This window comes from Meles meles, chromosome 20 (assembly GCF_922984935.1).
Source record: "Meles meles chromosome 20, mMelMel3.1 paternal haplotype, whole genome shotgun sequence".
Taxonomy (NCBI): Eukaryota; Metazoa; Chordata; class Mammalia; order Carnivora; family Mustelidae; genus Meles; species Meles meles.
Genome location: NC_060085.1, coordinates 55,866,983 through 55,881,058, shown reverse-complemented (window position 1 = coordinate 55,881,058; position 14,076 = coordinate 55,866,983). Strand labels below are relative to the sequence as shown.

The 14,076-nt window shown below is 44.9% G+C and overlaps 1 protein-coding gene and 1 long non-coding RNA gene across 5 annotated transcripts in view; one reads left to right on the top strand and one right to left on the bottom strand.

Annotated features, from left to right (window-relative positions):
- Positions 1-9,351, top strand: part of NR2C2 (nuclear receptor subfamily 2 group C member 2) — an 84,639-nt gene extending 75,288 nt beyond the window's left edge. For all 4 annotated transcript variants that reach the window (XM_045990353.1, XM_045990355.1, XM_045990354.1 and 1 more), the window contains 3 exons: positions 1,722-1,859; positions 3,009-3,114; positions 5,871-9,351. In XM_045990353.1, coding sequence (XP_045846309.1) covers positions 1,722-1,859; positions 3,009-3,114; positions 5,871-6,045 — 419 coding nt within the window. In that variant the 3' untranslated portion in view covers positions 6,046-9,351. The remainder of the gene's footprint in view (positions 1-1,721; positions 1,860-3,008; positions 3,115-5,870) is intronic.
- On the bottom strand, positions 6,497-13,695 carry LOC123932350. The gene is made up of 3 exons (XR_006816430.1): positions 13,306-13,695; positions 12,580-12,793; positions 6,497-7,369 (listed from the first exon to the last, which is right to left on the bottom strand). It is a non-coding gene; the product is annotated as an uncharacterized LOC123932350 (long non-coding RNA).
- Between the last annotated feature and the right edge of the window lie 381 nt (positions 13,696-14,076).

Genomic DNA, 14,076 nt, shown 5'->3' with positions numbered 1-14,076 from the left:
TGGAGGAGCTCTTTGTCAGTAATAAGGTCAAAAACAAATATCAGGGGCGCCTGGGTGGCTCAGTGGGTTAAGCCACTGCCTTCGGCTCAGGTCATGATCTCAGGGTCCTGGGATCGAGTCCCACATCGGGCTCTCTGCTCTCTACTTGGCAGGGAGCCTGCTTCCCTCTCTCTTTCTCTCTGCCTGCTTCTCTGCCTACTTGTGATCTCTCTCTCTCTCTCGCTGTCAAATAAATAAAATCTTTAAAAAAAAAAAAAAACAAATACCAGACCAACAGATGCTGCTAATGCTCTTATCACTTAGAAATTACAAGGGCTTCAAGAGCTCTCTGTCAGGAACCAGTGGGCAGAAACCAATGTACATATTTTCTGTTCTCACAATGGGTTACCCTTTCCTCTGTAACAAATTCTCAGAGCCCTAGAGGGATTGTGTGCAGTTAGGTCCCTGGTTTGCCTCAAGTGGAAGAGCTGGGCACAAACTTGGGCCACACAGGCCCCTAGTCCAGAACATAGCTGCCTCACCCACTTGCTCTTGTGAATGAACAAGTGACTGTCTTCTAGAAAGATCTGTGGCAACCATCTAATGTCTGGCGGCCTAGTCCCAACTGCATCTGGACTAGGAAATAGCCAGTGCAGTCCATCCACATCCTCTGAGTCTAGAGTGAACCAAAGACATGGTCTCAAGGCAGGATGCCCAGGATTCAGGACTAATACTTGATGCTGAATTGCAGCTGAGCTACACTTTTAACTAGGCATTCAAGATGTTTGATTATCTAGAAATCAAGTGAATAGTTAGAACTTTGTCCAGTTACTTTTTTGGAATAGTAATATAAAAGTGATTTTTTAATTTACATTTTAAGATTTTATTTGTCAGAGTCCAAGCAGGGGAAGCAGCAGGCAGAGGGAGAGGGAGAAGCAGGCTCCCTGCTAAGCAGGGAGCCCGATGTGGGACTGGATCCCAGGAGCCTGGGATCATGACCTGAGCCAAAGGCAGATGCTTAACGGACTGAGCCACCCAGGCGTCCCTAAAAGTGATTTTTTAAAAACCCTATAATATTTTGTTATATATGTTAGATTTGTTCATAAATGAGAATTCGTTATTATTTATTTATTTAGGGAGAGAGTGGGGGAGGAGGGGCAGAGAGAGAATCTTTCCTTTTTCTTTTTCCTTTTTTTTTTTCCCCCTGAGAATTTTAAGCAGGCTCCACACCCAGCGAGGAGCCCAACATAGCTTGATCTCACCACCCTGAGATCATGACCTGAGCCAAAATCAAGAGTCAGACGCTAAACCAACTGAGCCACCCAGGCACCCCTTAATTATCCTTTATCTTTTAATTGCATGTGATAATACCTTCAGGAAATGTTGTTAGGAAGATTAAAATAGATAACATATAAAATTGTTTCCATAGCTAAAAAAAGTCAGCATTTAATAATCAGGTCCATAAACCTTTATTAAATGCCTGCATAGATTTAGCCTGACAATGCTAAGAATTGATTTACCATTCTAAGCACAGAATAAAAAGGATTATCAAGGGGGCACCTGGGTGGCTCAGTGGGTTAAAGCCTCTGCCTTGGAAAATGAAGCTCTTAACCGTCTTAGGGTAACTGGTTTTCCATTAAAAAGGAAAATAATTTTCTCTTTCAATCTGTGGTTCCTCAAAGAAGCTCATGTTATTGTTCTTACCAGGCTTTCTCAGGGGGATCTGTGATGTTCATTTCTAGATAAACTTTCTGGAGACCGGATAAAGCAGGTCATGGAGCACATCTGGAAGCTTCAGGAGTTCTGTAACAGTATGGCGAAGCTGGATATAGATGGCTATGAGTATGCATACCTTAAAGCTATAGTTCTCTTTAGTCCCGGTAAGATATGTGGCGGGGACTCAAGTTTTCCACCTGTCTACTGATATTTTTGAACATGAACCTGTTGTCAAGTCGTCAGCCAGATTGTGACCATATGTTCTCCTAATAGGTGTGCTTTGCTAGCCAACATAAACACATACGTTCTTTTAAATTGTTGCCTTTATGGTCCCAAAGACATATGCCATGGTGCCTGGTGACTTCATATGTTGGATAGATTTATTCTGTATCCTAATTTAAACCATTGGCCAAATAAGACTTTGGCATACCAAATAGAGTATACTACCATCCAGTGTCCATTTTTCTTTTTTTTTTTCCATTTTAGACAGCATGAGTGGAGGAGAGAGGCAGAGGGGGAGAGAAGGAAGCAGGCTCTCTGCTGAGCAGGGAACCCAACATGGGTCTCAATCCCAGGACACAGAGGTCATGACCTAAGCCAAAGGCAGATGCCCAGCATCTGAGCCACCCAGGCACCTCCTCAGTGTCCTTTTTTGGTTTTGTTTTGATTTCTTTTGCTTTCCTTTTGGCCAGTTTTCAGGCTGTTCGCATATGTCCTCTAGTAGAGACTCAAAGTGCCCAAGTTCAGCTGTCCCTGTAGGTTAGTACCTGAAGAAGAGGCAGCAGGACTGTCCAGCTGGCCTCACTGCCCCCTCTAATCTGTTCTCGCTAAACCTCCAGAGGTCACTAAGGCTGGCTCTTGTCCTGACTGCTGTCCTTGATAGCGGGGTTTGGACATAGCTTAACCCTCCCTTCCTCCCCAGCCATCCACTCGTGAACAACAAAATAGCTAATATAAATGGGAGAAATTCTGTGATTTAAATATGTAGGAGGTAAAGGGTCATTTGTAACCTTGGGTGATAGTTCTAAAACTCTGTTTTCTCAAGTGGTAGGAAGCCAGGTGTCCAGAAGCAAGCCAGGGGCTGCTGAGGCTGGTGTGACCACTGAGGAGCCCAGCCCCCTCCTTGTAACCTTCAGGCCTTGGCCAAGTACAGAGCAAAAGCCAGTGTTTTAGCAGTAATATCCAAACCAGACCCCCCTTCAGGGTTCAGTCTATATTGTACTTGAGAAATTTGTCAAATGTTTAACTAAAAATAAGTACAAGAAGTCTGCCAAGTGGGACTTTCCAATCTGGGGGCACTTTTCTTTTTTCAGATCACCCAGGTTTGACCAGCACAAGCCAGATTGAAAAATTCCAAGAAAAGGCACAGATGGAATTGCAGGACTATGTTCAGAAAACCTACTCGGAAGATACCTATCGGTGAGGCACACAGATACACACTCTCGCTGTGGGGCAGGAAGGAGCGCAGCTGCAGCCTAGTCGCAAATATACATTGGCAGCCTTCCCACCCCTGGCAGGCTGGGAGAGCCTCCTTTTGATCACATTTTAATTCCTGCATTTCATGGGCAGTAACTCTGGAAAGTGCTAGGTGGGAGGGTCAGGAATCCTGGGCCATTCCAGTGTTGCTGGTAAACAGTGGGCAAGACCTTGGGCTGCTCTTCTGAAACACGAGGGGTTGGAGTCATTCCTGTGTGATTTCCTGGGGGGCTGACAGGGACCCCCTTGCCCGGAAGAGCAGCCCCGCCCCTCTGGCCTGAATCCGCTGAAGAGGGAGAGCCAGCTTCCTTCACACAAGAGTTTGCACTGACAGAAGCCAAGCCTGACTTTCACAGATGAGTGAGTGGGCTATAGAAAACAGTAATTTTGCCCTCAGGTGATTGATTTTTTTAAGTCCCTTTATTTGGGCAAAAAAGTTAATTTGTAATATTTGTAATGGTTGGACAACAGATATATGTGTACATATACGTATATATATATGTATGTATACATACACACACACGTGAGCCTTCCTCATGCAAATCTCAACAGGAAAGTTATTCTCAATTAAAGTAGAAGGCCTGGCAGGCTTTTCAGCCAAGGAGTGGAGGAGCTCTTTGATCATGACCACTTCCAACCCACTAGAAGCTACATGAGTTACTGAGCTCACGTCAGACAAATTAATATTTCCTTGCCGGCCCTGTTCCTTCAAAGTAAACCCTTGATCAGAACTGACCAGGAAGATACATGGCCCCACCTTCTTCATTTGTGTTGCCTTCACTGACCTCAGTCCATAGGTGCCCCGTGGAATGAAAATGCCCCAGGCCCTAGGAAGACCATTTCTGTGCTATGACTAGGGGGGCCTGTGGCTGGCCCTGATGGCGGAGAATGTCCTCTGCCTTAGACACAATTCCATGACCCAGACACACCTTTTGCCAAAGCAGAATCCGTTTTCTCCTTGAATCACTGAAAACCTCACCATGACTCTTGTAATTTCAGCCTCAGAATATAGAGGATTGGGACTGCCAGGTAACGCCCCCACACCTAGTTCACACATCCAGCCAGGTATGTGGGCAAGCTGTCGCCTGAGAAGCCATGGGCTTACTCCCACACCATGCCCATGGTCAGAAGAGCATGGAAATGCCCCTCTGGGGGCTGCTGGCAGGGCCACAGCACACTAGAGTCATCGTGACAACAGGAGCTCTCTGGCCTTTGAAAGTAGGTGTTTCTAAAAAAAAATCTAGTCAGGGACCCAGGGATAGTGTAGATGGCCAGCCAAGTGATTTGGGACCAAAAATGAGAGAAAGGAAGCTTTTTCACAGGGCTCAGAGTTCCCAAAAAAAAAAAAAAAAAAAAAAGGCCCAGGATGGTTGACATCTGTTTCTGTATTCATTATTTTACTTTTTCCCATACTTGAAATAGTGAATACAATTCACTATTTTACATTATGCCTTTTCTCATACTATTTGCTCCTCCTGAAATACCCTCTCATTCTTCCCCACTGTTTACATCTCTGCTGAGAGAAACCTCAGCCGGCCTCTAAAGCCCAGCTTTAGAGGGCTGTGCTGGTGTCCCCTTATACCTTTGTGTGTCCTGCAAGACCACAGTGGCTGGACAAATGGAGGATGGTGCTGGAATGCTGCTTGCATAATAGATGTATTCTCTTTTAAAAAACAATGTTTACTGTAGAAAAAAATTACAACATTCTGGAAAGTAAAATGAAAATGTCCATAAAAATACCACCATTCATAGATACCTGTTAATGTTTTATGCATTTCCTTCCAGAAGTTTTTTTATATTTATGTAATTGGAATCATAAAATACAAAGTATGATTTTGTAACCCTTTGTTCATTTAATGTTCAGCTGAGCATATTCATCTTTTGTGGCTAAGGAAATGCTGTAATTTCTTTAACGCTTTCCCAGTGATGAAGATGAAGGTTGTTGCCAGGCCGGCCCTGCAGTGAATATCCTTGCACATGGGCTTCTGTGCAGTGGCTGTGGAACACAGTCACATGCTGCAGATAACAATGTCTGTGGCCCACCACCACAGGGTCACCATGTGCCCTACAACACAGGGTGTTTACAAACTGAAGATAATCTAATGCTTTATTTTTAATTATAATGCTATACGAACATTGGGGATTAGGGGAATACGAAGTTTTAATGAGTAAAAGCATTCCCAAGTCCCCAAACCCAGAGGCCAACCATTCACATTTTAGTGAACATCCTTCTGAATACTTTTGTATGCATGTCACACAAACCTTCACAGTGAGACTGCGCTGTGCTTGCTGCTTCCCAGTCTGCTTTTATTCAACCTGTACATCGTGGACTTCTTTCCTTACCAGTGATACTTCTTTATACTTTTTAGTGGGTCTATAGTGATCTTTTATATGGAGACACACCATACTTTATTTTAACCTATCCTTTATTGATTTCTAAATTTTTCTTTTTTGGTGGGAGAGGGGAGAATTGTTAAAAATGAGAGACACATTTGTACAGACATCTTTTTGTACTTAGTTTTTTTTTTCTCTCATGATAAATTCCTATAAGAGGAACTGTTGAAATTTTAAATACAAGGGGTAGATCAAAGCTCAGTTTGGTTTAATTCCAAGCAGTGCAGACAGGGTCCCAGGAGCCTATCCAGGGAGAAGTCTGAGGGCAAAGAATCCCCTTTCTCTAAGGACCCTCCCTTTTACAGATTGGCCCGGATTCTTGTTCGCCTGCCAGCACTCAGGCTGATGAGCTCCAACATAACAGAAGAACTTTTTTTTACCGGTCTCATTGGCAATGTGTCAATAGACAGCATAATCCCCTACATCCTCAAGATGGAGACAGCAGAGTATAACGGCCAGATCACTGGAGCCAGCCTATAGTGAGCACCACACGCCTGCCGAGAAGCAAAGGATCCTCCCAGGACTGCTCAGAGACCGAGAAAATAAAGTAATGGTATTTTGGTATGTGCAAATATTTCCAGTATGTTAGCCATTTCCTACCTGGTTTCTTCTTGTGTGTTAATCACAGACAATAGCATCTAAAAGACTAGTAGGATCCTTTCCTGCCGTAAGAAATGTTTTAATGCCTTTTGATGAAGCAGATTTTGGAACAATCTTTTAACCCAGTTTGTATTTAGAAATTCTCAAAGGGCAAAAAACAGAGTTTTATAATGTCAGAGACTAGTATTAAACAAAACTAAAAGAACCTAAGAGAACAGTATGTGTGTATATATATTAAAAATGTCCTTGGAATTAATAGCTACTAATTACCAGGGTAATAATAGCACTTTCTAAGCACTTCTTATCAATGCGTAATGTTAGCAACATCTTGCCCTTGGGCAGGACAAATGGAAAACTGTATATGTCTTTTGCCGAAATGCTAATAATTTCTGTGAAAACGCACTAGGGTACAGGAGACAATCATTTATGTTTGAGAAGAGATGGCATCATTCCCAGCTGTATGCGCACATTGGTGGTGGTGAACTAAACCCTATGAATGCAAGGAAACGGGGCTCATCTGTATGGCGCAGTAAGTGGGAGTGTGGAGGCACAGCTGGTGGCGACCCGAACCGGAAGCTTCCTCAGCTGTTGAGTTGAGGACGCCTGCCGGCTTCCCTGACCTCTGGTTCTGGTCTGTGACGGGCATCTGCAGGCTCCTCCTCATGCCTGGTTCTCAGAATTGGATTACAGCCAGTCAGACATTAACTGCCAGTTTCTGCAGCAACCGAAAACATCCCCACATCACCTCCACCACTTGCGGCAGACAGAGCCTTCTGACCAAAAAGTGCGAGGTGGGCATTCTGAACCCGGCAGTAATTCCTGAATGCGGTCTGGGGCAGCTGCTCGTTGTTCAGACAGAGGAGTACAAAGGCTCCCTTCTCACAGGGTTTCCATTCCAGACGTCCCCTTGAGAAGGGCTGTATTCCTGTAGCTCACTCAGAGCCGTGAGGGGATTCGGGGCCAGGGGGCGGGGGGCGGTGCAGGATTTTGCTGCCTGGCCAGGGTGGTGGTGGTGGTACAGCTGAGTGGAAGGTTTCTCGGTTGACCTTAACTATCACGTTGTCCAGAGTGTCTCCAGACTCAGCACTTCTGTTGGCAGTTCTCTGAATGGTACTGGTACACCGTGCACTTTGATTCCCCCAGGTGTGTGCCAGCAAAGAACCCTGGAGCATTTTAGGTGATGGACGCAGAAGCAAGCTACCTGCTTTTAAAAAACAAAACAACAACAACAACAAAAAACAACAGGAAAAAAAAAACCTTAACTCCCAAAGTTATCTTCTTTCTCTTAAGTTATAGCAACCATCGTTTACAAGAACAGAATGCAGTTATAAGGAAGTTCTCTCTAGAGAAGAGACTCATAAATTCCCATGGATGCGAGCAGCGGGCATTTCCTGCTTGGGAGAAGTGCCATGTCCAAGACCCAGTCAGGTATTCTTCATTTCCTTTCTGTGTAGCCCAGATTAGGAAAACAGCTAAAACGAAATTTGTGTCTCCCAGATCTTTTGATCATACGGTATCCAGAAAGATCCTAGTGCACTTCCCCCTGCCTCTCAAGCACTCTTCGGCCTGGCTCAGGCCATCGAGGTGGGGCCTCATGTGCCGTGTGGGTGCCCGGCCGGGCACTGCCTTAAGACGAACAGAATGCTCTGTGCTGAAGCGTTAGCAGCACTTTGTGAAAGTCTAGTGGGAATTAAGTGGGGACAGTATCTCCAACTTCTAAATTCCTGTTTGTTTTTAAGTGTATTATTTGTAGTTCATGTCTTGGAAGCAAATTTTGGAGACAGTAAGGGTGCCCATTATAAAATGATGGAAAGAATTTTAATTTTGCCAGCTTAAATTTTTGGTTTTCTAACTTTGATTTAAATTTCAAAATTAAGGAAAAAAAAAAAAACGAGAGGACAGTGGGGTTAGGGCAGGTCTGTTTCATTTCTGCTCAGGAAGGATTTTAGCAGAGGGTATTTTCAACCATGTTTATGCATCTTATAAGTTGCCTCTTTTCTGTTCTTTTGATTTTTTTAACATAAGCGTGTCTGTTGCTCACATAGCTGTTCTCTGGGCTTACATGCTATATCACATCTCCCAGATCTGATTCTCGGTGTTGGGGAAAAGGCCCACCCCTTCTTCCTGGGGGTGGCCCTGGGAGTCCTATGTCCATTCGGCTTACAGACTCAGGTTGCCATCAGATACTGGGACAGTTTAACCAAGACCTCGACTGAGGTCCCGACCACGCCACTACTGAAGGATTTTGGAGTAGAGGTGACAAGCTGCAGAAAAACTGAACATGTGGGTGAGTGAGTGCTGGATCCTGGCAGGACAGCCCTGGAGAAAAATCCGTTTGGCCTAGAGGGTTGTTGATTCTGACCTGGTCCTGCCCCTTGAGTCCCTTCGCTGATGGTGGCAGATTGCAGTGGACCATTTTGGCCTTGAACACTCATTAGTTTCCCAGATCCTCTTGGCCTTACTTTGAAGTAGCCTTTCCCTGAAGATCATGTTCACACAATCTGATTTCTTGCTGCCCCAAATCATATCACACTTTTTGATAGCAGGTCCGTCCCGTCTTGTCAGATTGGTTAAGAGAAGCCCAAAGTCAAGAAGTTAATTTAAAGGTAGCCCTAGCAGATACTGAGGTTCAGCTTTCACAAGGCTTTTACCCCTCGTTTGTAGTCTGTGAGTCTAGTTAAGGAAGGCCAGCTCTCTACCGAGAGTGGAATAAGCCAACAACAGACTCTTCAGCACACAGCCTGCCCATGTGTGCCTTCTGCTGGCCTGGCCCTTCCTCCCTTGTGGGGAGTCCACTAGTGAAAGGAGGTGGCAGTACACATCAGTGCTTCTTGATGAAATGGGCCCTTTTCCATGCTATCTCAGAAAAGTGCTAGACAGTTGTGTGTTGAAACCGTGGAGGTCATTACATTTGAATCATAAAACAGGACAGGAAGAGACTTAGAAATAAGTCCAAATTACCCAAACAAATGATACTTTCCAAGTTATTCCATCTTTCTGATTTGCAATTTGTATGTGTGTCTGTTGTGGGTAACCGTTATTTATTATCTAACTTCTGCCATGAGGCTGTGATTGGGGTTCTTTAGGGTTTGGGTTTTTGTATTTAATTAAAGGCGTAGTCACTTGTTGTAAGAGGTTATGTTAATGCGCTCAAGAGGGACTGTCTTCTAGCTTGTCAGTATTAAATGTGAACTCTGCTCTGAGGCAGTTACCCACCAGCCACGGTGAGAGCGACGGACGTACCTACTCCTGGGCTCCTTGAGGCTGTGGCCACACGCTGGCTAGAGGACATGGTTACAGCCACAGCACAGACTCACTCGGCGCTTTTTGCCTGTGTCAGGGACAGCCACGGCAGGGAGCTAAGAATTGGAAGGGCTATACCTAATGCTTTTATTCTGGGAAAAAAAAAAAAAACACATCCTAATCCTTTGGGGGAATTTCCAGTAGAGCAGTCTTGTCCCCAGCCTGCCCTCTGCCTTTCCTCAGCCAGCCCTTGGCTATGGATCCTAGTTCCAGGACCTGATCAGAGTCCAGAAGCTTGTCATCTACTTGCTGGTAGAAAGGGCTTCATGTACAGTGGGGCTGTAGATGACATTTCAACTCTTCTCTAAATCTAGGCCACGAAAAGTCATCTTCTTACCTTCACTTTCATCCCGGCATTGGGGGCAGGGGGTGGATAGTGCCCTTGAGATCCTGGAAAGGTTGGAGCAGGCCGGGCAGATGCCCATATGCTTTCTTTGTCCCACTTCCAGTCTAGACTGTACGGCTCTTTGAAATGTCTTAACTTTGATGTAAATTTGTAAAGCTAAGCCCTCCTTGAGACAGACTGGGTTTGGGTCTTTTGTACACAGGGTTCTGGACATCCCCACATGTGCCTCCTGCCGGCACACACTTGTGCGTGTCCAGCCCTGGGGTCCCTTCAGCGGCATTGTGCGTGTACAGATTTATAGGTTTGTATGACTGAATGAATGTACATGTGTTTATATCTTCTATATATGTACAGTGTATATAGTGTGTGTATGTGTACATAGATGTATATTATGTATACAGACATGTAGCCATGTATCCAAAGTTCCCTTATGTTTTAAAGAGAGTCTATGATAGAGTTGCAAAAGTACTTGACGTGGGTGTTCCAAGGTCCCTCAGCAGGATGGATTTGCTGATATTTTAACTCCCATTTTCCTTTGGGTGAGCCTGGCTGGGAAAGGCCGTGAAGGCAGAATCTCCATCCTATACCAGGGAAAGTTCCAGACAAAAGGTCCTGACAGGAGGACATTGCTATGTAGTATATATTCTCTAGATTCACACAGTGGCCAGGAAGCTAGAAGACCATTTATCCTAAAGGCAAGAAAACTAGGTGGGGAATCTTTGACCTGGCTGCCACATGCCTGTTTATGGCCTGACTAGAAGGAACTTGGTGACTGGAGCTGTCGGCTTTCCCAGGTACTCACTCTGCTATGTGGTCCAGAGATCGGCCTCATGGTCACAGACTCAGAACGGTCCATGTGCTAGGGCCTGCCTCCCAGGTCTATGCTTGATCTGGACTTAGCCATCAGCGGGCAGTGCCCTGTGACTCAACAGATTCCCATCTCTAATGCCAGTTGAAAAAAATCTACCAAATAGTCTTTTAAAATAAGCATGAATAAGATAACTAACTTGTGGCATAGAAGTTACAAATTTTAAATCACTTCTCTAACTGTAGCATGTGAATAAAATCCACTGACATAAATCCTTCCTATAAATCAATTTAAAATTCTCAGATAAAATTACTTTTTAATATGGCTATTTGTACCCTTAAAGCTACAGATGCTAGGTCTATTCTGATTAAATTCCCCCCACCCCCACCCCCAATTGGGCTTTAAACTGAGACACAGCACTCCGGAGCCAGGGCCCAGCCCAGCAGAGCTGCTTACAGACCTGGGACATGGGGCCTGCCTGGCCAAGGGCTGCAAGCTGGCCCGCTGAAGGGAGTCCCGGGGAACTGCAAAAACTCACATAATCCACAGGTTTTCTGTTTTTTCTTTTTTTGTTGTTGGTGATGGTTTGTTGTTTGTTTGTTTTTTTAAATAAGCTACTGAAATAGTTTAAAAACACTTCATTGAGACCATAGTACTCAGTGCCTTTTGTGAGACCATGGGTCATTTAGCCTTCAGCTTCCCCTCTATCCGATGTTAAAAACAAACAAAAAGCTCCTGCTGCTTCACTGGCCTCATCCAACACTGCTTATATGACCCTTGCCTGTTGCGACAATCACGCTATTGAAGGTGGCTTTCCAGTTAAAATACAAGAGGAAGCTTGAGTCTCTATCTAAATGAATCTTCAGAATAAACATTTTCATTTGGGGAGGGTATATTTTAACAACAGTCTAAGAATAATTAAACTTTGAACTTAAGAAGAGTATCTTGGGGGTGGGGAATTCCTGAGATACTTTTAAAGCCCAGCTAGGCTTTCAGTTCTGAAGCCGATAATCTGGTGTCTTAATATTTATACATACAGCATAGAAACAAATGCTGTAAATATTGGGAAAAAATGTTCGGCAACATTTACCAACTGACAGACTGAGACAAGCTTCATATTTGGATAACATTTGGAAGTAGTAAGACTTCTAGGTTACGAATGGCTTGTCTTAGGAACATATACTCACTCACCATTTAACGACCAGAGCATCCCTGGACTCAGATGCTGCGCCACATACAACCCAAGTGCTGGAATGTTTTTCTACAGTCTCCGTTCTCCCCATTCTCTTGTAAACCAGTGTTCAACTAGTTTTATAACTGAAAAGCTGCACATTTTTTCATAGTACAAACCATAGTTTTTACTTGTAGTTTGGACCTCTCTGTTAAAATGTAGCTGCATTACCAGCCCTTTTAAAAGACATCTGTTAAAGGAAAATTCGGGTGTTAGATTTCTTGGGACCGTTTCTGTAACTTCTGCCCTTCACAATATAGAAAATACTGTTTATGCCATTACATTTTAATTCCAGGTTTAAAACCTGTTGAAAGCTGTAGCTTGAAATCAGCTTTGTTTATGTGATGGCATTTAAAAAATAGCATGTTCTTTTTAAACTGAATTTTATATCTAATCAGTGTCTTCAGTCTTGAAGAAGAATTTGCATTGTTGTGTTTGTATATAGAGTATTGCAGTGCATGAATTAGCTTTATGCATTTTATTAAATGCTGTTTCAATGTGGCATTATTGTTGTGGCTTAATACTACTACCTAAATGAGGTTTATACTATTAAAAAAGTGGATTAAAGACTAAATGTGCATCTTCTCATTTCTTCTAACAGTAAGAGCAGTAACGCCTGATCCCCAGGGGCACCAAACTCTCACCCAAGTAGGTGGTGGGGAAGCCCCCTGTGGTCAGAGCGCCACGGCTTTCCACTCACCTTAGCCTCAGCCGGAAAGGACTTACCTCTCAGAGTCCACGTGCTGGCCCACTGGACTTGTAAACACCTTTAGCAGAAAAGGTGTGGCCTTTTCCGGTGGAGAGGCCCTTGGTGTGTACTCCTTGGTGTGGAGGTCGAAAAGCCAGGCAGCCGGTTCCAGAGCAAAGCACCCTGGGCTGCCCAATGACACCGGCTTAACAGCACATGCTCCGGAGCCAGTCCTCGCACCAGTACTGCATCCTGTAAGGGTAAGAACTATCCAGAATAAAAGCATTTTTTTCCAGTTGTAGAAGTTGGAAAGAACTTGCTCAGTATGTCATGTGACCTCTCACTTTACTGGTGAGGATTCTGAGGTCCAAAGTCAGATTCTTGGCAGAACCCACCAGGCAGTCAGATAGCTTTAAAAGGCCCTGCCAGGTTGTATTCGAAAATCAATCACTTCGGAAGAACAAGGTCTAAAACCACGTGAACATCTTTTGTGCAAAGAAAGAAACAGATGCCAACTCCTCAGAGCGGATTTTTTTCCTCCCATTTTTATAAATTTTAAACCCATCTTTTACCATTACTAAACCAAGATGTTAATAGAAGACAAAGGTTTAAAGAGATAACCATGCCCCCTGGTGGTGCTTATTTCCAGTCTCTGTAAAGAGACGGGTGGCACGGTCCTATCGGGATCTTGTTCCCAGGTCAGCAATCTTTCGGGACCCCTGTGGGCTATGGATGGAAGGAGTACTCCCCTAAAGCTGGCTCACCTGCTGTGCAGACAGACCAAAGGGAACAGATCCTTTCTGAAAAGTGCTAGCAGCTGAGACCACAGCTGTGGTCAGCTGGGCGCCGTCATTAGAAACAAGACAGAAGGATTACAGTGAAGGACAGATTTCTCTCTCTGCTCATCCTCCACAGTGGAAAAGGTGGGCCGGGTGCCCTGTGGTGCGGACCTGTGATTAGACACAATCCTGGTGAGCCTGCAGCCATCCCAGAACGCCTGCCCACCCGGCACACGCGCACGTGCGGCCACCGGCCAAACCCCTGAATGCCAGTCTGATGCAAAGTGACAGGAGACCACAACCTGAGCATCAAATGTAAAAGAAGCCAAATCCTTCCCAATGGGCTGACCCCCAACATTTATATAAAATATTCTGGTTCCACATCATCTCCCATGGCCATCTACCTCCTGACCACCCCCCACAGGGCAGAGTTCCCATGTCCACCTCCACGGCTCCCCAGGCCATCTGGTCCTTCACTTTGGCCCAGCTAAACATTAAGGGCTGAGGGCTCCGGTGTTGCCTGAGGGCTGAAGCCAGCATCACTCAGTGACCACAGCATCCGTATCCAGTGAGGAAAGAACTAGGCGGACGCTCCATAAACCCTTACCACTCTTCCAAACCTTACAAAGCCTTGAGTGAGCAAGAGGGCAGACGGAGGCAGCCTCCAACCCCAGCCCTCAGAGCAGGGCCCCAAAGTCTCAACCAGCCAGCCCCTTCGCCTTTCCCCCCTCATGGTCTGCAAGCCTACCTGTGAGT